This window comes from Nomascus leucogenys, chromosome 24, assembly GCF_006542625.1.
Source record: "Nomascus leucogenys isolate Asia chromosome 24, Asia_NLE_v1, whole genome shotgun sequence".
Lineage (NCBI taxonomy): Eukaryota > Metazoa > Chordata > Mammalia > Primates > Hylobatidae > Nomascus > Nomascus leucogenys.
The window spans coordinates 6759857-6783787 of record NC_044404.1 but is presented as its reverse complement, the minus strand read 5'-3'; the positions used below and the strand labels follow the sequence as shown (position 1 = coordinate 6783787).

Sequence of the window (23931 nt, the reverse complement as noted above, 5' to 3'; positions counted from 1 at the left end):
GTTTGAGGTCAGATTGTGATGGGAAAAGAGATGTGAAACGATGCCGATTCTAAATTTTTAGGATATAACAGGATGGGATATCATCTGGTAGGAACAGTCTGGAAGAGGCTGACTTGGAAGAAACAAGAACTGTTTTCTTTTCTGTATTCAAACCTGCTTGTGTATGAAGTTGGCTGTGGTTTAGCCCAGTGTAGACCATGGGGCCATCTGTGTCTGGATTTCAGAGGCCTTGTGTGCGTGCATATGTGCGGGGATCTGTGTGGGACCTGAGTGCAGTCTGGGCAGTGACACTGGTGTGGCTGTTCCCCACTGGCATGTCCAGCCAAATAAGCAAAGTCCCTTACGACCCCGGCCACCACCGCTGGAGTCTTGCATCCTCCTTGGCTCCCGGGGCAGCGCAAATTCGTGGATCCCCTGGGCGTCTCTGTTCCTGGTGGATGCTGTGCTCCACGCATCCTAGGCAGGGCATGGGCGTCCATTCGTCACCAAGAGTGGGATGTGTCCTCCTTCCGGGCCATCTCCTCGCTGTGACCATGGCTGCGTTTGCGACGCTGCCTGGGTTCATGCCCTCAGGCAGCAGTGTTAAGAGGGATGCTCTTGGCTGCCTTAGCCAAGCCCGGGACTGGGAGCAGTGGGGTGCCACCCCATTTTACTTCCGTCACCCCTGAAGGGTGCAGCTGTCTCTGGTAGCCAGGGCCGGGGGGAAGCTGTAGGATGTGGAGCACCGTAGGAAGTGGAGCACCGTAGGAAGTGGAGCACCGTAGGAAGTGGAGCACCGTAGGAAGTGGAGCACTGTGCTCATGGTCCACTCACTGCCTTCTGCTTGGGGGTTGTTTCTCCTGCTCATGGGACACAGAGGCTGGAAGTCCCAGGTGGAAGTGGACAGCTGTCCCTCCTTTCTCTGGGCTGTTCCAGTGGCTCAGGTCTAGGCAGTGCTCTGCAGCACTCACTGGTCAGTGCAGCTGTGATCTTAGGAGTGGAAAGAGCTCTAACTGGGGCTCCTGGTCGGACCCGCTGTTGCCTGTACCCCATGGGCCTCCGGCTGATCGGCCTTCCTGGTGACTTAAGTGTGCTCCACCCGCCAGGGGAGCCTGCAGGATCTGCAGGCAGGGCCTTGGTTCAGAACTGATCACCTCTGGAGTCCTCTTCAACAAGGTGGCTCTGCTGGACTTTGGGGTCCGAAAAAAGACCGGGGTTCAGCTTTAGTCCTACTTCTTTTTAAGTAAATGGATGAAAGTTGGTAATTTTAAAACGCTTTACTCAGTCAAACCCTGAAACCATGTTTGAAAATGACTTTAATGTGGTTGTAACCTAAGGGTTTTCATAGTGTCCTTATTCCTTCCATTTGGCCAGCCATAGAGAAGGAGAAAAAAGGAACAATGCCTGGAATTTGACCCGATCGATTTCCCAATTTCACGAAAGCTACAGATACGAGATGTTCTATTGTAAGCTGGAGCTTTGTGGAGAAAATGTGTGCTAATAACGCTGAATTGAATATACATATGCACTCTTCGTTATTTTACCAAATTTCTGATTAGGAATTCAAAGTGCTATTCCTAGTATTTTCCTGATGGATTTGAGTTGGTGTTGGCAAGGTGCAGGGTGTTTACAAACCTATGGAAAGATCCTTATGGGAACAGGGGCTCCTAAAACAGTGCTGGTCTCTAAGGGGGAAGCCATCACTACCTTGGGCCAGAAAAGGAGACTCATGGGTGGGCAGGGGTCCTGGTTGGGTCGGTGGGGTCATGTAACTTAAGACTGTCTGTGCCCTACAGTCTGCGCTGTGGATGCGATGTCCTCCTCCTGCCCTAGTTCCTTTTATAAAATGCAACTGATGATCCCTGCCGCTTGCTACACTGAGCTCTCGTTGAATTTTGCATGTGAAAGCACTGTTGATTTCCCCTCTCCAGGTGACTTCTGTGATAACTCATACACTGATGTGCTTTGTTTTAATTCTAGGCAGCTTCGGTCACCTCTCTGTCCAACCTGGCATGCATGCACATGGTCCGCTGGGCTGTTTGGAACCCCTTGCTGGAAGCCGATTCTGGAAGGGTGACCCTGCCTCTGCAGGGCGGGGTCCAGCCCAACCCCTTGCACTGTCTGGTCTACAAGGTACCCTCAGCCAGCATGAGCTCTGAAGAGGTAAATTATTAGGTATTTCTTATGCATCTCTGGTGAACTTCTAGCAAGTTCATTCATTTTCAAAAGCAAAAGTTCACAAATATGTTTGCAGATGTTTCATTTACAGAATTTTTTTCATGTCATGGGTATGCCTTTAAAAAGATTAGTATGATATTTTTGTGTAAACCTGATAAGACCAGTTTTATCATGGGTTTTATCCCTGTTCACATACTGATTTCCTGGGATGACTTGGTGAACTTCCAGCTGATGTGTACACACTTTGCAGCGAGATTCACCTCTGTGGCGTGCATGTTTGGAGCATTGGAGCTTGGGCCTCATGTGGCCTTTGCCAGTAGGTTTTTTGGTGGATGAGTGCTGAGGTGGGAGCCAGTTCTGGTTTCTAGCCCTGGCTTATCTTTGTGACTTACACTAATGCTTGTTGGACCTCGGGTGTGTACAAAGGGGTAGGACCACAGCAGAAATTCTCAGGTTTTTTTTTTTTTTTTAATTCTGAAATGAAATGTTCTCTGCAGCCCAATTAAGAAAGCAAAAAAAAGTAGAGTGGAGTGAATTGAAGTGTATAGGAGGGTCTCATCCCCAGCCTCCTTGGTCACATTGGTGGTGTTGAAGGATGGTTAGTGGTGACCCAGGGCACCACAGACACAGTGTGAAACCCTGCTGTGGTAGATGGCTGGAGTCCATTGGGCTCTGTGAGGTGTGGCAGAGTTTCTGCTTGGGTGCAGTGTTTGGTCTTCTCTCATGTTCCTAAAACACATCCTTTTCGGCAGTGCAAGCAGGAGATTTTTAGTACTCAGGTGCCTCATTTTTCTAAGGTAAAAGGACTGTGTGTGTTATTTCAGTTTGTCACCTCTGTGCTGACTCCAGCGACAGATAATGTGTTCAGTGTTGTTATTGATGATTGGGATAATGCTTGGGGGACCTGAATAAGAGAACAGCTGATTGTGCAGCTTTTCTTCCTATAAGGAATGTCTCTCCTGATGGGACCATATTTTGCTGCACTCTCACATGGTCTAGTTTGAGTCCTTATTATAAAATTGCTGTTAGAAATCCTGAAGCCATTACCATCTTCCCCTGCCCGCCACTCCTGCGTCCACCCCTCTCTCCTTGTCTCCTCTCTTCTTTCTCCTCTTACCTCCCCTCTCCTCCCCTTTGGATAGGTATATAAATAAATATTTCTTCGGTTTACTTTTAGGTCTGTCATGCCACCATATTGCCCTTAATTTTTAAGTGCATAAACTATATTGGGGCATAAATGGTTTGAAGGTTTACTATCTTAAGGACACAAATGTATCAAGTTCTGCCATTTTCCACAAGGAGTACCACTTCCAAATCAGGAGTTTTTGACCTCAGCTCTGTTGACATTTGGGCCAGATAATTCTTGGTGTGAGGCCATCCTGTGCACTAGAGGATACTGAGCAGCATTCCCGGCCTCTGTTCACTGGGTGCCAGCAGGATCCCCCCAGTTGTGAGAGCCCTGAATGTCCACAGACAGTGCCAGATGTTTCCTGGGGGGTAAAATTGCCCCCAGTTGAGGGCCACTACTCTAAAGTGATTTAATTAACCAAAGCAGTGAACTAACCCTGGTCACAAACTTGACTCACTTTCCTGCACTGCGAAGTCACTCCTCTGCTTCTGCCTGTATTTCCTGCATAGTGGTGCCAGCCCCTCTCAAGTCAGGTCAGTTGGAAACCTAGGTGTGCCTGTCTCTGCCACTGCACCAGCCTCTTCTTCATCTCATTCAGTCATTCATCACTCAGTGAACTTTTATTGAGCATCTACATATACTCTAAGAAGAAACATCCCTGATCCCATGACAGTTGAGTAGGAGTGGCAGATGTTAATCAAAGAAAAATAGATACAGAATTCAAAGCCCATAACTTTGGGGTAGCTAGATTTTAGAGTTCATGTTGTTAGATTATTTCACTGTTATTTACTATGAAATGAAGTCATGTGTCATCATGATTGTTTACTTTCTTAAACAACTCCTGCCCTTTTCCCTTGAGCAAATAATTGTCTCCCTCTTTTTTTTTTTTTTTTTAATTGATATTTCCAAAGGCAGCCAGTTTCAACTCTTAGCTGTGAATTATGGTCTTTACCTTTGTTTTCTAAATAATAGGCTTCTGCTGCTATTTCTTAATTTACTGTTTTAGACATTATATACTGAATTCTCATAATGACAGATGAAAACTTTAGGTCTTTTATACATTCCTGCCCATCTTTAAAGCACTCTGTCTTCCTACTGCTTGGCCTTGGATTCAGGCACTGTTGCAGGGGGCAGCAGAGCTGGCTGGAGGATTGAAAATGGGGCTCTACTGGAAAACACTAGAGAGATCACTGAGGGAGGAGCTGGGGAAGCGGCCCTGTAAGGTTGTTTACAGAACCCTGGGTTCACCCCGAAGCTGCATATGTGTGGGTCTGCCCCTGAATGGCATACCAAAGACTTTGAGACTGTGGGGTTGATTACTTCCCAGGCCCAGAGCTGCCTGCTGGATGGAGCCACATGCAGGAGAGATCCGAAGAATACTGCACAGGTTTTGAAAATGAAACTGACATTGAAACCACACCCCACAAGATGCTGGTCAGAAACTGTGTCCTGAACTCAACTGGGTCAATTCCTACCTAAATAAAAATACCAGCATTCTTCACAGGATTTAAATGAGACTCTATAATCTAACGTTCAAAGTGTCTATGATATGCTGTAAAATTAATTGTCATACAAAGAACCTGGAAAATACAGCTTGTAGAGAAAAGACATTTAACAGACACCAACACTGAGATGGCACAAATGTTAGAATTATCAGATGGAAAATTTAAAGCAACCATAATAAAGATGCTGTAGTAAATAAGAGCAAACACTCTGGAAATAAATGGAGAGGTAGGCTGTGTCAGTAAAGAGATGGAAGATATAAAGAACCATCAAATGAAAATTTTAGAACTGAAAAACAAAATAACCAAAATAAAAAACTACTAGATGGCCTAACAGCAGAATGGAGATGACAAAAGAGTTAGTGAACTTGAAGATAAACCAATAAAAATTTATTCGCCCTTAGCAACAGAGAAGAAGATGATTGGAAGACAAGGGGCAAAGCCTCAGCATTGACCTGTAGGTCCCTACCAAAAAGGCTAGCGCCCAGTCCTGGTAGAGGAGACTATGGTGTAGAAAAAAGTACTTGAAAAAATATGGCTGAAAACTTCCCCAATTTGGCAAAAGACATAAATCTGCAGATCCAAGTTCAGTGAACCCCAGGGATAAATGTTAGGAAATCTACACCCAGATAAATCATATGCAAACTGCTGAAAACTAAAGATGGAGAAGATTCTTAAAAACAGCTATAGAAAAATGACGTATTACTTACAGAGAAATAATAATTTGAGTGACCGTGGATTCCTTATCAGAAACCATGCCGACCAGAAGAAAAGTGGGACATTTTAAAAGTGCTAACAGAAAGACCTTGGAACTCAGAATTCTATGTCCAGTTAAAAAAAAAAATAAAAAAAAAAACAACAAAGATGTGAAATGAGGACATTCTTAGATGAACTGAAAGCAAGAGCATTCATTGGTAGCAGATAATTTGCTTAAAGAATTGCTAAAAGAATTTCTTCAGACAGAGGGGAAATGATACCAGATAGAAATTTGGGACATCAAGAATGAAGAAAGAACAACAGAAATGGTAAATATAATATTCTTCTCTTCTTCCTTAAAATATGTTGGATGGTTGAAGCAGAAATTATAACAGTGTGGCTGGGTGCAGTGGCTCACGCTTGTAATCCTAGCACTTTGGGAGGCTGAGGTGGGCGAATCACCTGAGGTCAGGAGTTCTAGACCAGCCTGGCCAACATGGTGAAACCCCGTTATTACTAAAAATACTAAAATTAGCCAGGTGTGGTGGCGCATGCTGGTAATCCCAGCTACTCAGGAGGCTGAGGCAGGAGAATCACTTGAACCCAGGAGGCGGAGGTTGCAGTGAGCTGAGATTGCATCATTGCACTCCAGCCTGGGCAACAGAGCAAGACTCTGTCTCAAAAACAAAACTAAACTAAACTAAACTAAACACAGCGTTTGGTGAGATTTTAAAGGTATATAGATGTAATATTTAGAATATTACCTAAACTTAGTTGATAAGGCAGTGGCAAGGTTTGAGAAGATTGACTATGATTTTGAAAGTTCTGCCTATGGTAAAATGCTGTCAAATAGCATTGCATGGTACTCTTTTATGACATAAAAAGTCAATTGATGGAGCAAACTTGCATTGTTGTCTTGTTTTATGAAAGTGCTGCAGCCATCCCAACCTTCAGCAACCACTACTCTGATTAGGCAGCAGCCATCAACATTAAGGCATAACCCTCCACCAGCAAAAAGATTACAATGTTCTGGAAGGCTTAGATGATCTTTAGCATTTTTTTTTTTTTTTTGAGACTTACTCTGTTGCCCTGGTCTTACTCTGTTGGGTCTTACTCTGTTGCCCTGGCTGAAGTGCAGTGGCACGATCATAGTTCACTGCAGCCTTGAACTCCTAGGCTCAAGCAATCCTCACACCTCAGCGTCCTGAGTAGGTAGGACTATAGGCATGTGCCACCATGCCTGGGTAATTTTTTAATTTTTGTAGAGTTGAGGTCTTGCTGTGTTTCCTGGGATCATCTTGAGCTCCCGGGTTCAAGGGATCCTCCCACCTTGGCCCCCCAGAGTGTTGGGATTATAGGCATGAGTCACCATACCTATAATGGCCCAATGGTTAGCATTTTTTTAGCAAGAAAGTTTTTTTTTTTTTTTTTTTGAGATGAAGTCCTGCTCTGTAACCCAGTCTGGAGTGCAGTGGTGCAGTCGCAGCTCACTGCAACCTCTGTCTCCCAGGTTCAAGTGATTCTTCTGGCTCAGCCTCCCAAGTAGCTGGGATTACAGGTGCCCACCACCACGCCTGGCTAATTTTTATATTTTTAGTAGAGATGGGGTTTCCTCATGTTGGCCAGGCTGGTCTTGAACTCCTGACCTTAGGTGATCTTCATGCCTCTCAAAGTGCTGGGATTGCAGATGAGAGTCACTGCACCTGGTGAGCAATAAAGTATTTTTAAATTAAGGTAGGTACAGTACTTTTTTTTTTTTTTAGACATATGCTATTACACACCTATTGACTGCAGTGTAGTATAAATATAACTTTTAAATGCACTGGGAAACCAAAAAATTCAAGTGACTTGCTTTATTGTAGTGGTTTGGAACTGAACCTGCAGTATCTTTGCGGTATGCCTGTAATTACATTACATGTAAATAGAGTAAACACACCAGTTTAAAAGATAGTGTCAGGCTTAATGAAAGACAAAGCCCAACTATATACTGTCTATAACAAACACACTTTAAATAAATATAATGTAAATTAAAAGTATGGAAAATATTCTGTTCAAACACTAATTAAAAGAAAACTGGAGTGGCTATATTACTATCAGACACTATCAGACAAACTAGACTTCAGAATACAGGAAATTTCCAGGAATTAAGAGATAGTACACATGATAAAAGGGTCAGTGGCCAAGACATAACAATCCTAAAATTGCTTGCATCTAACATAGAGCTTCAAATTACATGAAGCAAAAACCGATTGAACTGAACGGAGAAATGGACAAATCCACAATTAGAGTTGGAGACTTCAACATCCTCTCTAAGTAAACAAAGAACAACTAGCTATTCCATCAGCAGTGATACAGAAGGACTGAACATCACCATCGACCAACTGGATTGGAATGATATTTATAGAGCACTCTCCCCAACAACAGCAGGATACACGTTGTTTACAAGTGCACATGGAACATTCATCAAGATAGACAATATCCTTAGTCATAAAACAAACTTCAGTTTTAACAGAGTTGAGATTATACAAGGTGTATTCTCAGATTATAATGGAATTGAACTAGAAATCAATAACAAAGATAATAAAAATTTTCAACCACTTGGAAATTAGACAATATGTAAAATCCATAAATTAAAGAGCCTCAAGGGAAAATAGAAGATATTGGAACTTAACAAATATGGAAATACAACATATCAAAGTTTGTAGGATGCAGCTCAAATATGCTTAGCGTTAGGTGCTTGTATTAGAACAGAAAAAAAGATCCTAATTCAGCGATCTAATCTTTGTCTTTAGAAACTAGAAAAAGAAGAGTAAAATAAACCCAAAGCAATTCAGAAGTCAAGAGCAGCAGAAACCAATGAAATTGAAAACAAAAATAATAGATTAAAAATTTAAAAATAGCAAAAACCTAGTGAAACAAAACCTGTTTGAAAATATCAGTAAAACTGATGAACTTCTAGCAAGACTGAAAAAGAAAGAAGGGAGGACACAAATGACTAATATTAGGAATGAAAGAAGGAATATCAGTACAGACCTCACAGGTATTAAAAGGATAATAAGGGAATACTACGAACAATTCTCTGCACATAAATTTGACAATTTAGGTGAAATGGATGAATGAATATTAAAGTCTACACTGCCAAAACTCAGCCAAGATGAAGTAGATGACCCGAGTAGTCCTATAACTAATATATAAATTCAAAGTTTAAAAACTTTTGAAAAAGAAATATTCAGGCCTATTCACTATGAATTCTATTAGACATGTAAAGAAGAAATAATGCCACTTTTGTACAATCTATTTCAGAAAACAGAAAAGATGGGAGCAATTCCCAACTCATGAAATGAAGCCAGCATTACCCTGATATCAAAACCAGAAAAATAATAGTAACAAGAAAACAGAACTGTGGACCCATATCCTTCATAAACATAGGTGCAAAATACTCACCAAAATATTAGCAGATTGAGTCCAGCAATACGCAAAAAGAATACACTATAGCCAAGTGGAGCTTTATCCCGAGAATGCAAGTCTGTTTTCTATTTGGAAATCAATAAATGTGATTCATTATAGTAACAGCCTAAAGAAGGAAAACCATATGATCCTGGCAATTGATACTGAAAAAACATTGGCAATATTCAGCATCAGTTTATGAATAAAAACTGAGCAAACTAGCAATAAAAGAAAACGTCCTCAGCATAATCAATGGTATCTACAAAAACTCTTTAGTTAACATCATACTTAATGGTGAAAGACTGATTGCTTTCCCCCTAAGATTAGGAACAAGTAAAGGATGTCCACTGTTAGCACTCAACGTCGTGTTCAGTATTGCATTGGAAGTTGTAGTCAGTGCTGTAAGTCAAGAAAACAAAAGACATACACATTAGAAGGAAGAAACAAAACTGTCCTTATTTGCAGAAAACATGATTGTCTATGGCAAAGATTCTGAGGAGTCTACAAAAAAGTCCTTTTGGAATGAGTAAGTGGGTCTAGTGAGGTTGCAGGATAACACAGGAAGTCAACATGAAAAATCAATCCTATTTCTGTATACTAGCACTGAAAAATTGAAAGCAAAATACAGAAACAGTATTATTTACAAAGTCTGCCCTCCATGAACTAAATCTAACAAAATAGATATGGGATCTGTATGCTGAAAACAATAAAACTGTCCTTTTGCTAGTTGTCATTGTGGTTATTCTTAGGTGAAATCAAAGAAGACCTAGATAATTGGAGAGACGTAACATGTTTATGTCTTGGAAAACTCAACATAGTAAAGCTGTCAGTTCTGCCCAAGATTGATCTAGAGATTTTATGCAGTTTCAATCAAAATCCCAGCAGGGTTTTTTTGGAGATATAGACAGGCTGATTCTGAAATTTATATGGAAAGGTAAAGGAATTAGAAGAGTCAAAACAGTTTTGGAAAAAAACAATAAAGTTGGAGGAAACATACTACACAGTTTAAACATTTACTGTACAGCTACACTAATTAATATAATTAGTATCAAAGGATTAGATTAATGGAACAGACTAGAGAGTCCAGAAATAAAGTTTGGAAGTTTCTTATGACGTTAAATATACCGTATGACCCAGCAGTCCTACTCTTGGAGAAATGAAACCTGTATTTACACAAATACATGTGTTTGTAGCAGGTCTGTTTATAATCACCCAAACCAGAAACTACCCAAATGTTTGTGAGTGAATGGATAAATAAACTGATACATCTGTACAATAGAATATCACTCAGTAATAAAAAAAGAAACAGTTTGATGTATATGCAACAACTCGAATGAATCTCATCAGTCTTATGCTAAATGAAAGAAGCTGGTCTCAAAATTTATACATTATGTCATTCCATGTGTTGGACATTTTTTTGACATTCTCAAAAAGACCAAATGACAGCGCTGGGGAAGCAGTCATAGATTGCCCGGGTTAGGCAGGGGCTGGGTGTGGCTGCAGAGGGGCAGGGCAGGGCAAGGGAGCACCCTAGGGGGATGGGGCTGGCCTGCACCCTGAGTGTGGTGCTGGTTATGTGAATCTGTGCATGTGCCAAAACCCACAGAGCCATACCCAGAATAAAGATGTCAGTTTCACATAGGTCAATGAAAACATTCACAACTCGAGAGAGATTGCGATTTCTACTTGGGTAAGGGTCATTCCATATGGTCTGCAGGGCTTTTAGTGCCATGCCAGTTGCTTTTTGCTCAAACTACTTGATTATAATCTAAGAACATGTGGCGTCAGAAGCCTCCGATTTCATGTAGACTTTGTTTTAGGACAGAGCCTGCTGTTCCTGGTTGGATCCTTCTGACAGGCGTGCTGATGAAGGGAGTGGCCATCACTGCTCCTCTGGTCCATTGCAGGTGAAGCAGGTGGAGTCGGGTACAATCCGGTTCCAGTTCTCGCTGGGCTCAGAAAAACACCTGGATGCACCTGCGGAGCCTGTCAGCGGCCCCAAGGCGGAGCGGCGGGCTGCCAGGAAACCACCCACGTCCCCTTCGAGTAAGTGTTTCCAGAGAGCTGACTTGCCAGGCACACGGCAGGCCGCACTTCCATCTCTTCCCGGGGAAGGATACTTAGTCTAGTATGGTAATCATCACATTTGTAAGATAATCACTGTAGATTGCATTAATCGAATCTGTTAGTTGGGGTTTTGCTTAATACCAAGATGTAGAATTGGACAGTGATGAAGTGTGGCCCAGAAGCTTGTCACTTGTGCTTCAGCCCAGAGTCAGCTCAGTTACTTGACAGCTCCCCAACTAAGCACTTAAAAGGACACGTCGGCCGGGCGCGGTGGCTCATGCCTGTAATCCCAGCACTTTGGGAGGCCGAGACAGGCGGATCACGAGGTCAGATCGAGACCATCTTGGCTAACACGGTGAAACCCCGTTTCTACTAAAAATACAAAAAATTAGCCAGGCGTGTTGGTGGGCGCCTGTAGTCCCAGCTACTCAGGAGGCTGAGGCAGGAGAATGGGGTGAACCCAGGAGGCGGAGCTTGCAGTGAGCTGAGATCACCCCACTGCACTCTAACCTGGGGGACACAGCAAGACTCCGTCTCAAAAAAAAAAAAAAAAAAAAAAAGGACACATCACATGGGTGCCCTGCAAATGTGGGACCCAAGAATTAGAGGGTGGTTGAGAGCCAAGGACTGCCACCTTGAGTTTGCACTGTTAAAGTAGCCATCTGTCTGCTCATCTTGAAGCCCTGCCCAAAAGTTAGGAGTCTGTGATCTGAGTCTGTGGCTTTAAGAAAAGGAGTCACAATTGGCTGCAAGCAGCAAGGGCTGCCAGCAGAGGTAGAGCCCTGGCCCTGTGGGTGGCAGTAAGTCCACGTGGTTAGGAGGTTAAAAAGTTCTTGTTGGCCGTCAGCCTAGCTGCTTCTGCTGAGGCAGTACCCTGTGCTCAGAGCGTCTTGGTTTAGACCCATGTCCTGGTTGAGAATTCCACCTATAGTGAAGTGAGGGGCGGAAGGTACGAGAGAGTGTTGGAGTAGTCCACCTGAAAGAGTATGGGGCCTTGGCTCTAGGCGTCTGGAGCTCTCGCCACTGAAAGTTCTAGGATCCCTAGTCACAGGTGATGACTTCCTTCTTTCTGCCTGTTCCAGATGGCAGGATAGGGAAAGAACAAACTTGCAAGCCCATGGAAGGAGCTTTGTGTTCCTCTGGGCTCCAGCTGGTGACGCCCAGGTGTCGAGGGAGGAGTTGCTTTCTGTGCTTGGCTGTGGCCCTGAGTCCTGGTGCAAAGCTGCTGGTGCTTCTGTCACTCAGGAGGGGTTTTCTTCATGGATTGAGATTCTAATTTATGAGAACTGGTCTCGTCGAATTTGATTTTACAATTGGTGGAAGCAGCACATGCATTTCTAAGTTGATGAATTTGATAAAGTTGATGATTCTCTGAGATACCTGATACAGTGCAAATGCTATGTAAATTGTACTGTTTAGGGAACAATGACCAGAAAAAAAGAGTCAGTATGTGTTCAGTGCAGACACATTTAAAAAAAATATTTTCAGCCCAAGTCTGGTTGAATTCATGGATGCAGAAACCATGGATCTACTCTGTACTCTGATTTTTGATTAAGTTACTTAAAAGTACAATAGTAATACATAATAAACATGGTCTTTCAGGATTTTCTGAGCTATTTAAGAATATTCCGGTACCAAAACCTAATAGTTGATTTCTTTGGGACAAACTACATTATTAAGTATTTTCCTTCTTTTCATAGAGGTGATGCATTTGATGGTTTTAATTGTTCTGTTTTTTCAGTGTTTGAATTTTGTGCCTACCATCTTGTTCTCAAGATTTCTGTTTACCACTGGTGTGTACATTAATAATCCCATTTTATATAAATGACACTGAAATGTACAGTCCCCCTTGTACTGGAATCCCTTGTGGTGGTGGGTAGTAGGCATGCATGCATTTCCTGTCAGAGTCAGTTTAGAATGAATTTCCAATTTCATTTGATACAGTTGAATGCATTCAAGGCATAGGACACATAATTTCAAAAAACCAAACAAAGGGTCATAATAAAGGGTCATTTAAAGCAACCCATTCCTGGCCGGGCCCGGTGGCTCATGCCTGTAATCCCAGCACCTTGGGAGGCCGAGGCAGGTGGATCACGAGACCATCCTGGCTAACATGGTGAATCCCCGTCTCTACTAAAAATACAAAAAATTAGCCGGGTGTGGTGGCGGGCGCCTGTAGTCCCAGCTTCTCGGGAGGCTGAGGCAGGAAAATGGCATGAACCCAGGAGGTAGAGCTTGCAGTGAGCCGAGATTGTGCCACTGCACTCCAGCCTGGGTGACAGAGCGAGACTCCATGTCAAAAAAAAAAAAAGCAACCCATCCCTTGCGTACATCTGGTATCTTTCCTTTTTTGACATACACTCTTTGACATATAGTCATATTTTAAAAATAAAATACGTATCAACCTTTAACAAACATAATTATGAAAAACAGAGGACCTTAGATTATAAATTGGGTGTATTTTGTAATTAAATATAAACATGATTCGAGTTATCCCTTGGTATCCGTGGGGGACTGGCTCCACATGCTCAAGTCCCTTATATAAAATGATGTGGTATTTGCCTGTAATCTACGCACATCCTCCCGTGTACTTTAAATCATCTTTAGGCTTCTTACAATACCTAATACAGTGCAAATGCTATGTAAATCGTTGTTGCACTGTTTAGGGAGTAATGGCAAGAAAAAAAGAATCTGTACATGTTCAGTGCAGATACAACCATCCATTTTTAAAAAAATATTTTCAATCCAAGGCTGGTTGAATTCATGGATGCAGAACCCATGGATCTACTCTGTACTCTGATTTTTGATGAAGTTACTTAGAAGTACAATAGTAATACATAATAAACATAGTTTGCCCATGTCTGTAGAAATGCCTGAACAGAGAATGAACCTGTATAGCTAGCTTTCAGGAAAAATATGGCCGCCTTCTCTGGAAAGAAATTTTCATGTGTTTAAATTACGATACAGCCAGGTATGGTGGCTCATGCCTATAATCCTAGCACTTAAGAAGGCTGAGGCAGGAGGATCACTTGAGCTCAGGAGTTCAAGACCAGCCTGGGCAACATAGCAAGACCCCATCTCTACTAAAAATGAAACAAATTAGCTATGTGCAGTGGTGTGCACCTTTAGTCCCCGCTACTCAGGAGGCTGAGGCAAGAGGATTGGTTGAGCCTGGGAGATTGAGGCTGCAGTGAGCCGTGATTATGCCAGTGCACTCTAGCCTGGGCAAAAGAGCGAGACCTTGTCTCAAAAATAAATAAGTAAATAAAGATACAGTTATGGCACTGGGAAAGAGCAGCTAGTTATGCTCTGAAGACCTTCTAATCAAATTAATTATAAACTCTGATGGGCTGATCCTGCTGTCGGGCTTTTGGGCTGGATCAATCGTGGATGCCATCTGTGGGCTTTGGTTTTACTTCCCTGGTTGCCCTGTTTTCATGAGGCGTTTGGAGGAGATTTTAAAACCAGTCTGCCACTGCCTCTGCTTGCCCAGAATGGTTCTTTAACTGATTTTTTTGCCGGGGTTCCTTGAGCTTCTTAGATCTCTAGATTTATAGTTTTCATCACATTTGGAAAAATTGTGGTCATTATTTCTTCACGTATTTCTTCTGTCTTCCTCTCTCATCCTCTCAGAGGCCCCAATTACATGTTTATCAGGCTGCCAGAAGTTGTCTCACAGCTCGCTGATACTCTGTTCACTTTTATTCCTAACCTTCTTTTGCTGTGTGTTTCATTTTAGATAGTTTCTGTCTTCAAGTTCACTTCAAGTTCTTTTCTTCTGGAGTGTTTGATCTGCCATTTATCCCATTCAGTATACTTTTCATCTCAGATATTATAGTTTAATCTCTGAAAGTTCTGTCTGGGCTTGTTTTATTCTTCCGTGTCTTGACTTAACGTGTTCAGTGTTTCCTCTGGCTTTTTGAACTTAAGAAATACAGTTATAACTACTTTATATCCTGGTTTGCTAATTCTAATATCTTTGTCAGTTCAGGATCAGTTTTGATTGATAGATTTTTGTCCTGATTGGGTTCTGTTTTCCTGCCTCTTTGGATGTCCGATAACTTTTGATGGACTCCAGATACTGAGAATTTTCTCTTATTGGATACTGAATATTTTTGTATCTGATAAATATTCTTAAGCTTTGAAAATTGCTAGATCCTTTTGGGTCTTGCTCTTAAGATTTGTTAGGTGAGATCAGATCAGCATTTCATCTAGGGCTGATTATTCCTCACTGAGATGACAGGTGCCCTCCGAGGGCTCTGCCCGGCATCCCGTGAAGAATGAGGATTACCAGGTGGCTGGAGGGAACAGCGCTATGTCTGTCTGCCCTGTGAAGACCAGGCCCTGTTCCCTGTAATTCTCTCTAGTGGTTCTTTCTCTTTTGGCCTTAGGAAGTTTCCTGATCCGCACTCTACTGAATGCTAGGGTGGGACCCTCTGTAAATGGCCAGCGTTCTCTCTCTGTGCTGCTCATCCTGTCTGGTGCAAACTCACTGAACACAGTAAGCTGGGGGCAGGGTAGGCCTTCCCTCTTCTGTTTCCCAGCCCTCGGGATCATTCTTCTTTGTTGTCTGAAGTCCACTGTCTTGAAAACCACTGTTTTACGTATTTTGTGTTTAAAAGAAAATGTATTTTAGATGGGAGGGTCAATCTGATCACAGTTACTCTTCTTGGCCAGAAGTAGAAGTCCTGTTAATGGTTTCTCGGCTGCTGAAATCATCCCCACCGGGGCCGATCGTCCCGGGGTTTAGAAACGTTTTCTAGCTGCATGTGCTACTTGTGATTCACTCACCATGCTGTGTGTTTTCTGGACTTTTGAGTCTTGGCTCATGCTCTCTGCGTGGTGTGTCTTTCTCCCATGCGCTGCATTTATTTTCTTTTAGGATATATTCCAGGGTTTTTGTTTTGTTTTGCTTTTAGAGATAAATTCTCACTTCGTTGCTCTGGCTGGAGTGCGTGACATAATCACAGCTCACTGTAGCCTTGAACTCCTGAGCTCAAGCAATCCACCTGCCTCAGCCTCCCGAGTAGCCAGGACTACAGGCAGTGCCACCGTGCCCGGCTAAGCCAGGACTACAGGCAGTGCCACCATGCCTGGCTAAGCCAGGGCTACAGGCAGTGCCACCGTGCCCGGCTAAGCCAGGACTACAGGCAGTGCCACCGTGCCCAGCTAAGTCAGGACTACAGGCAGTGCCACCATGCCTGGCTGAGTTTTTTGTTTTGTAGAGATATGATCTTGCTATGTTGTACAGGCTGGTCTTGAACTCCTGGCCTCAAGTGGTCCTCCTGCCTTGGCCTCCCAAAATGCTGGGGTTATTTTTTAATAAAAAAAAAAAAATACATAGTCAAGAATAGCCAAGGCAATTTTGAAGAAGGAGGGAAGCTTCACCTTTCTTAGTTTTCAGACTTACTGTAATGTTCTAATTTCTAGAACAAGTATAACATTGATACAGAGAGAGATAAATAGATAATGGGACAAAATATAAAGTGTGATATGTGACAACTTGCAGAGAAGGAATGTATTAGTTTCCGATTGCTGCTACAACAAATTAGTGACATTGCAACAGGAGCTTATTATCCTAAAATTCTGGAGGTCAGAAGTCCAAAGTGGGTCCTACAGTCCTAAATCGAGGGCTCAGCGGGGTGCGCTCCTTCTGGAGGCTCCAGGGGAAAATCCATTTCCTCTCCTTTTCCAGCTGCTAGAGGCCACCTGCATCCCTTGGCTCCTTCTTCCATTTTCAAAGGCAGCCATGTAGCACTTTGCAGTCGTCACTCAACTCTGACCCTCCTGCCTCCCTGCCTTTCACTTACAAAGACTGTCATGAGTACATTGGGCCCACCTGGATAATCCAGGGTCATTCCCCCATCTCAAGGTCAGCTGATGAGCACCTTAGGCCCTTGGCATTGAACATATGTATAGGTTCTGAGGTTAGGACGAGGGTATCTCTGGGGTGGTAGCAGTTACTCCGCTTACCCAGGGGGTAGCAGTCAGTAAATGGCGTGGCGTGATCCCTTGCCCACATGGAAAATATAAAATTCAGTCCTAGCTTCATGTCATGTACAATAATAAATTCCAGATGGCCTAAAAACCAAAACTTCAGAAATGTTAGAATTAGAAGATCAGAAAGAAGAAAGATTATAGAACGAAGTCCTCCAAATCAATAAGAAATAGACAGAAGGAAAGAAAAATGGACAGTGCTCAGCAATTGCTGGGCGATCGCTAACGCTGTCGTCATATGAAGAGGGAATTTATAGAGAAGAAACCAGAATAACCAATAACCATAAACATATGAAAACGTGCTTAGTATTACTGGTAATCAGAGAAATGCAAAATAAAATGAGAAACCGTTTTATTCCCCTCATATTGGAGAAATCCAGCTGTCTAGTAGTGCAGAGGTTCCTGAGGATGTGGTTAAAGCAGAACTCTCACCACTGTGGGGAGAATGTGGTATGTGCAGCTGCTTCGAAGAGTGATTTTGTAATATTTAGTTAATATCCTACATCTCAGAAGCACCATTTCCAGACACCTGTGAGAGAGAACAACTGGTTCATATGTACAAGGAGACATGGGCAGGCTTGGCATCACAGCAGCTTCTAAGTTAAAATTTGAAAACAGTCTGCTGGCTTCCCAGTGAGGGAATGGATAAACTGACTTACTTGGACAGTGAAATGCTGTGTATCGGTTAAATGAATGAAATAGATCTATGTGTATCAGGTGGATAAACCTTCACAAAGGCATGTTGAATGAACACAAGTTCTGAAAGGAAATGAACAATGTGGTAGCATTTAAGTAACTTTCAAAACAATTGCATGTATTGCTTATGAATGCATACTTATTGAATATTAGAGCAGTTACTTTCAGAGGTCAGCAAACTTTTTCTGTAAAGGCCAAATAGTAAGTATTTTAGGATTCGTGGGCAAGATGGTCTCTGTCACAGCTACTCATCTCTGCTGATATATGTAGGTCATATGTTAATGAATGAACGTGGCTGTGTTCTAGTAAAACTTTATTGATACACACAGATTGTTAGCTGAATCGACCTGTGGACCATAGTTTGCAGACCCCTGATCTGCAGCTTTCTCTTGTCATATCATAATCCAGAGGAAGCTGTCCATCTTTTTCTGGGCTTTAAAAGAGTTTAAACAAAAGGCAAGACCTGTTTCTTGAAGGTCTGATGAAACTTCTCCGTGAAAGCACTGAAGGGATTTTTGACAACCAATTACATTTCTTTTCATGGTTATTGGTCTATTTATGTTTTCCACCTCATCTTGTGTTAACTTTTGGGATACACATCCTCTAAAAAAATGGCCAATTTCCTCTAGTTTACAAGGATGCTGTGATAAAGTTTGTAACTAATTTAAACATTCAATATGCCCCTGTGATTAGATTCCTTCCTTTGCTTTCTATCTTGGGAGGACTCTTCCTTTTTCGGTCAGGCTTATGAGAGGTTTGTATATTTCATCAGTCTCTTCAAAGAATCAGCTGTTACTTTTACTTACTGGTTCTCTTGTTTTTAAGTTATTAATTTTTTCTTTAATCTTAATTCTATATCTTTATTCATCCTCTTTGAAAAGTGGAATTCTTAGCTTATTTGCTCATCGTGTTTCATAATAAAATCATTTTAGATTCTGCAGTTTTCTTCCAAGAACATCTTTTACCCCATTTCATAGGTTTTGGTTTGGAGTGTTATTTCCTGCATTATTGAGTTCCATTTTTATTTCCTTTTTACCTACAACTTGAAAATGTCTTTAAATATTCCCACATTTAAAAAGGCATCTATTAAACTTTCCTTGCCCTCTCTTATGGAAACCTGTACTCATCTGTAAAGCCCTGCCTGAGGGTCTTGTTCATGGCAGAGCTTTGTTTTCAGCATCCCACAGCCCTTTGCAGACACCACCTTTTTTTTTTTTTTTTTTTTTTTTGAGACGGAGTGTCGCTCTGTCGCCCAGGCTGGAGTGCAGTGGCGCAATCTCGGCTCACGGCTCACGGCTCACGGCTCACTGCAAGCTCCGCCTCCCGGGTTCACGCCATTCTCCTGCCTCAGCCTCTCCGAGTAGCTGGGACTACAGGCGCCTGCCACCATGCCCGGCTAATTTTTTTGTATTTTTAGTAGAGATGGGGTTTCACTGTGGTCTCGATCTCCTGACCTCGTGATCCGCCCGCCTCAGCCGCCCAAAGTGCTGAGATTACAAGCGTGAGCCACCACGCCCGGCCAACACCACCTTTTATTTTATATCCTTGTGTGTTGTCTGACTCCTTCCTTCCCTGCCATTGTTCTTAGAGGGTATTAGTCGAATTTGCTATGGTAACAAATAATCTCCAGATCTCGGTAGCTTAAAATAAAAAGGTTTGTTTCTCACCCTCGCTGTGTGCGCATTGCAGTTGGTGGTGGCTCTGCTCATCCTGGTCCCAGAGGGTGTTTGCCGTCTTGAATATTGCTGGGTTGCACCAGCAGGAAAGGGAGGCCTTGGGCGGATCTTGTACCATCAGTTATGGCTCTGGCCCAGAAATGGCACACATCACTTCTCCCGCTCCCGGATTAGAAGTAGCCACGTGGCCTCCCAAGTCATAGGGGGACTGGGGACTTGACTCATCATATGCCTGGAAGGTAAAGAGGTGCAGATAGTTGGTGCATTTATTTGCACCACACTGAAGAGTCTTATCATTGAAGCAGCTCACAGTGGGGACTGTTTCATTCATCTGTACATTGTCTGATGAGTCCTGGCCCACAGTAAAACATTCAGTACATATTTGTAGAGTGAATGAATTAATCAAAACCCTTTTGTATACAAGGGATAGAAACCTGACTCAAAATATCTTCAACAAGAGAGGATGTATTGGCTCATGTGTCAGAAAAGCCTAGAGGTAGGGCTGATGTTAGGCATGGCTGGATCCCAGCACTCAAAGGATGCCATTAAGACTCCATCTATTCATCTCTCTCCCCCATGCCCCTTCCCCCTCCCCTCCCCTTTAAGCTCTCCTTTCTTCAGTGTTGGCTTCTTTCCAGGTAGAGCTTCTCCACACAGCCCAGGAGCTCCCAGGTAATCCTGGGCTTAGGAATCCCAACAGAAAGGCCCTGATTGACTCAGTTGTTCCAGTGGGAGTCCTCCTGTCTTTACCATGTAACACCTGATGGGGATGGGGGTGGGGACAGTTGGCCCTGGTCACACACCCTTCTTGGTGTGGGGGTTGGGGCCATCCCGACTGTATGGTTAAGGGCTGGGAGGGTTATTCCCTAAAGGAAAACCACCAGAAGAGAGTACAGATTCAGGGTGGGTGAAATTGACAGATAGTGGCTGCCTCTGGGTTGGGGCTCTTGGTCTCCCGATCCCAATCCAGGGTCTTTCCCTGCCACTGCCACTTTGGCTGCACTCTTGCATTCCAGCTTTGCCCAGCTATTCTTGTATTTTGCCGTCAGCGAATGCATAGACTTGAGTAGTTCCTGCAACTCTTTCTTTTGTTTGAGAAGGACGAAGACAGGTGAGAAGCAGCCTGTCCTTCTAGAAGCCTGCTGTGCTTTTAGTAGAGATGGGGTTTCACCATGTTGGCCAGGCTGCTCTTGAACTCCTGACCTCAGGTGATCCACCCACCTTGGCCCCAGAGTGCTGGGATTACAGGTATGAGCCACCGCACCTGGCCTAGCTTGACTTCTTAAGGTGCAGAGCTGTGGGGAACAATGCTTTGAGTTCCTCACCAGAAGATTTACTGTCATATCCTTGGCAGAGAGGAGTGTGCCTTGGTTACTGGAAGGACCAGGAGTTGAATGGTGGTGCAAATGAGCTGTAGCAGCATAATCTACTTCTCAGTCACTGTTTGGGGACCAGCAAATCTACATGGATGGACCCTGATTTCACTGAGTTTATTTAATTTGGATTTATGGCTGCATTCATGTCACGTTAAATGATTACCTTCAGCCCAGGTTCCAAGCATCAGAAGACATTGCCTCTCAAAACCCAATATAAGAGACTTTTAAATATCCGCTAGTGTTTAACTTATGATGGAAACTTTTCATACTTCAGTATTTCACCAACTTATATGGTTCCTTTGGAGATCTTAATGATATGCGGCTGTCACTTTAAGTGAGGTACTTTGGCTCTCGGTTATGAATAATCCTTTTTATTTTCTCTGAAACATTGCAAGGGAGCAAAGGTTCATTCATCACTTACCACGGAAGAGTGTGCATTGAGACGCTAGAGGGCACCCAGTCTTTATTTTTTTGTAATTTGGAATTTCCCTGACCTATATTTTGCTTTTGAACGTTCCTCTGGTGGTGTCAGAATTTTGGTTTGTTTGCTTAATAGATTTGAAAACAGCCATGTAGAAGGGGTCATTGCAAACATGTAATTGTGGTGTTTCCCAGGACACGTGGAGTTAGATTCCTGCCCCGATGGTGCCTGCTGTGCTGCTAGCTGGTCTGGAACATCCTCTCCGACAGACAGCGGCTCCCTTGCCCTGGGTGAGGGTGGTTCAGTCAATCACATGGTGGTGGGGCAGAGTCTAAGGCCACGGAGCAGCTTTTTGGCCACCCTCCAACCACGGAATGGAAGTTCGTGTGCAGGTGGTAAGGGTGCATTTTGCTGGAGAATTAATGGGAGAGTGGGTCAGAGCAAGGCTTTGACAAGGGAGGTGACACTTCTGAAACTGACCCTGGAGGTGACCCCAGCTCAGGGCTCTGGCGAGTCACAGAACTCCCCACTTGGCTTGGGCCTGCTGAACCAGCTCCTGTTCCTGGGCTGCCTGGGATCTGGACTCCTGCAGCACAGAGTCCTGTGCTCACTCATCATCCAGTTGCCCCTTGATCTCTGCTTAGGTTTTGCTCATTTTCCCATTCCTGTTTTCAAACTCTTAGGAAGAATGGCTTTTTACCTACAAATAGTTAGGAATAAAGGCTTTTCAGGTGGGTTTGCCGTGTGAATTCTTAGTGTCTAGAGTACCACTAGATACTGACTCATCCTTTATTTTCACAGCCTGATGAAAGGAAGCTACTTTTTGCAACCCTTCTTCAAACCCCAGAGACTGCATCTTTACCAGCGTTGGTCCTTCCTTTCACCTGCCTTTTGGGGCCATCTGTTTACCCCTGTTCCTAACAGGGCCACACTCTACCCCCAAGGCCCAAGGCCCAAGGCCTGGCCCGTCCCTGCCTTCCACCAGCTGCCATGAGTTGCTAAGCAACAGCCTCTTCATGCTGCCCTCTCTCCCTCCTCCCTCAGGACTTCTCTCTCCCGTGGAATTGCTGACCCCATAGTTAAATGCAGGCAGCTTTGCTCAGCTGGGCAGTTGCTCAGCGAAATGAACATTTTCCTCTGTTAGGACCCCTCGTCCAGCCCTCTGCTGACCCCTGTTTGCTCAGTGGCAGGCTGGCAGCACTGCCAGGCCCAGGAGGACAGGTGCGTTTCAGGGTGGGGGGGTCCACCTGGCTCCTGCTGGGGCAGTCGGGCCACAGGGGACTGGTGCTGTGGGGACCCCATTCGTGACCCGGTTCACATTTCCAGAAAGGACACGTTGGCCTCCATGCATGTGTCCTGATGTCGAGAGGCTCCTGCTCCCTTCAGCCTAGGAAGACATCTCAATGAAGACCACAGCCCCGTCCTCCACTGAGCTGTTTCCTTATCTTCATTTCTTTCTGTGGTCCTGTCATAGCGCAGGCATCTGATAAAATGTTTGCTGGAAAATGAATCCATGGATGTGGGAAAGTAAAGGTGGTGAAAACACGTCCTTCCTTTCCCCTTCTATTTTCACTTTTTAATTGGCAACGCGCATGCATATTGAAAAGTTATGTGGCTTGAGGGGACAGATAGCTGCTCAGTGAAACCCTAGGTCAGGATATGGACACCGCAGCGCCGAGGCCCCCCTCGTGTAGTCAGTACTTCTTATTTTCTTGAGAGAAGATCTCACTCTGTTGCCCAGGCTGGAGTGCAATGGCGTAGTCATGGCTCACTGCGGCTTCCACCTTCCAGGCCCAAGCGATCCTCCAACGTCTGCCTCCCATGTAGCTGGGACCACAGGTGCATGCCACCACACCAGGCTTTTTTTTTTTTTTTTTTTTGTATAGATGAGATTTTGCCATGTTGCCCAGGCTAATCTCGAACTTCTGGACTCAAACAGTCCTCCTGCCTTGGCCTCCCAAAGTGCTGGGATTATAGGCATGAGCTACCATGTCCAGCTGGTAGTCAGTACTTTTAATCTGTCTGGTGAGGTGACACTGGAAGTGAGAGAGGGTTGCTGGTAGGGAGGCTGCCTCCTGCCCCAGCCCTATCCTTGTTCATCTCCTGGCCCACGTGCGTGTTGAAGAAGCGAAGCCCAGTGCGCTTCCTTTGCGGGGAGCTGCATACCTGGCGGCCATGGGCTTGGCTGGAGAGCTCCTTCCTCTGTTTTGGGCTGTGATTTTAGTGGTATTATTACTCTGGGTAACAATGTTCTTTTCTGTTCTCTGCCTTATGTATGGAATGATCTCCCTGGGGGTGGAGGAAGGAGGAATTCTAGGGAATATTGTCCCCGTGAGCGTGTTTGAGCATTATTTGTTCACCGTACAACTTTTGCCATTCAACTCACCCACAATGCTGAGAGCCATTGGCTTGAGGGTGTGCCTGTCTCTCCTGCATGTAGACTGTGTGTGGGTTGCATCCTCTTGCAGGTCCCCCTCCAGGTGAGTGCAGAGGCAGTGTGAAGACGCTGGCAGTGACCAGGTGGGACGTGTGGCCTCCCAGGGTTGGGGTCAGAGTGCAGGCCCTGCCTTGCCTCCTGAGGCCTGTGCTATAGTTGAGTGCAGGGCTTTTGAGTTTCTTGAAGCTAAATTGACAGAAAAGTAGACATTTGAGATTTTGTTGACTGCAGTTTTCAGTAAGTGGAGACTGATTGGAGAGTGATAGAGCGTCAGGGAAAAGGAATCTTCAGAGAGGTGGCAAAAACTGCCGCAGTGGGAAGTCTAAGTTT

The 23931-nt window shown here is 44.0% G+C and overlaps 1 protein-coding gene across 11 annotated transcripts in view; it reads left to right on the top strand.

Annotated features, from left to right (window-relative positions):
* NPHP4 (nephrocystin 4) overlaps window positions 1–23931 on the top strand; it is a 130905-nt gene that overhangs the window by 57352 nt on the left and 49622 nt on the right. For 10 of the 11 annotated variants that reach the window (XR_004028391.1, XM_030805067.1, XM_030805069.1 and 7 more), the window contains 2 exons: window positions 1960–2142; window positions 10839–10977. Coding sequence is in view for 10 of the 11 variants with exons in the window: in XM_030805067.1 (XP_030660927.1) it covers window positions 1960–2142; window positions 10839–10977 (322 nt within the window). In the remaining variant the exon portion in view is untranslated. Of the gene's footprint in view, window positions 1–1959; window positions 2143–10838; window positions 10978–23931 lie in introns of those variants that run through there. The other variant, XM_030805076.1, reaches the window with a different exon arrangement.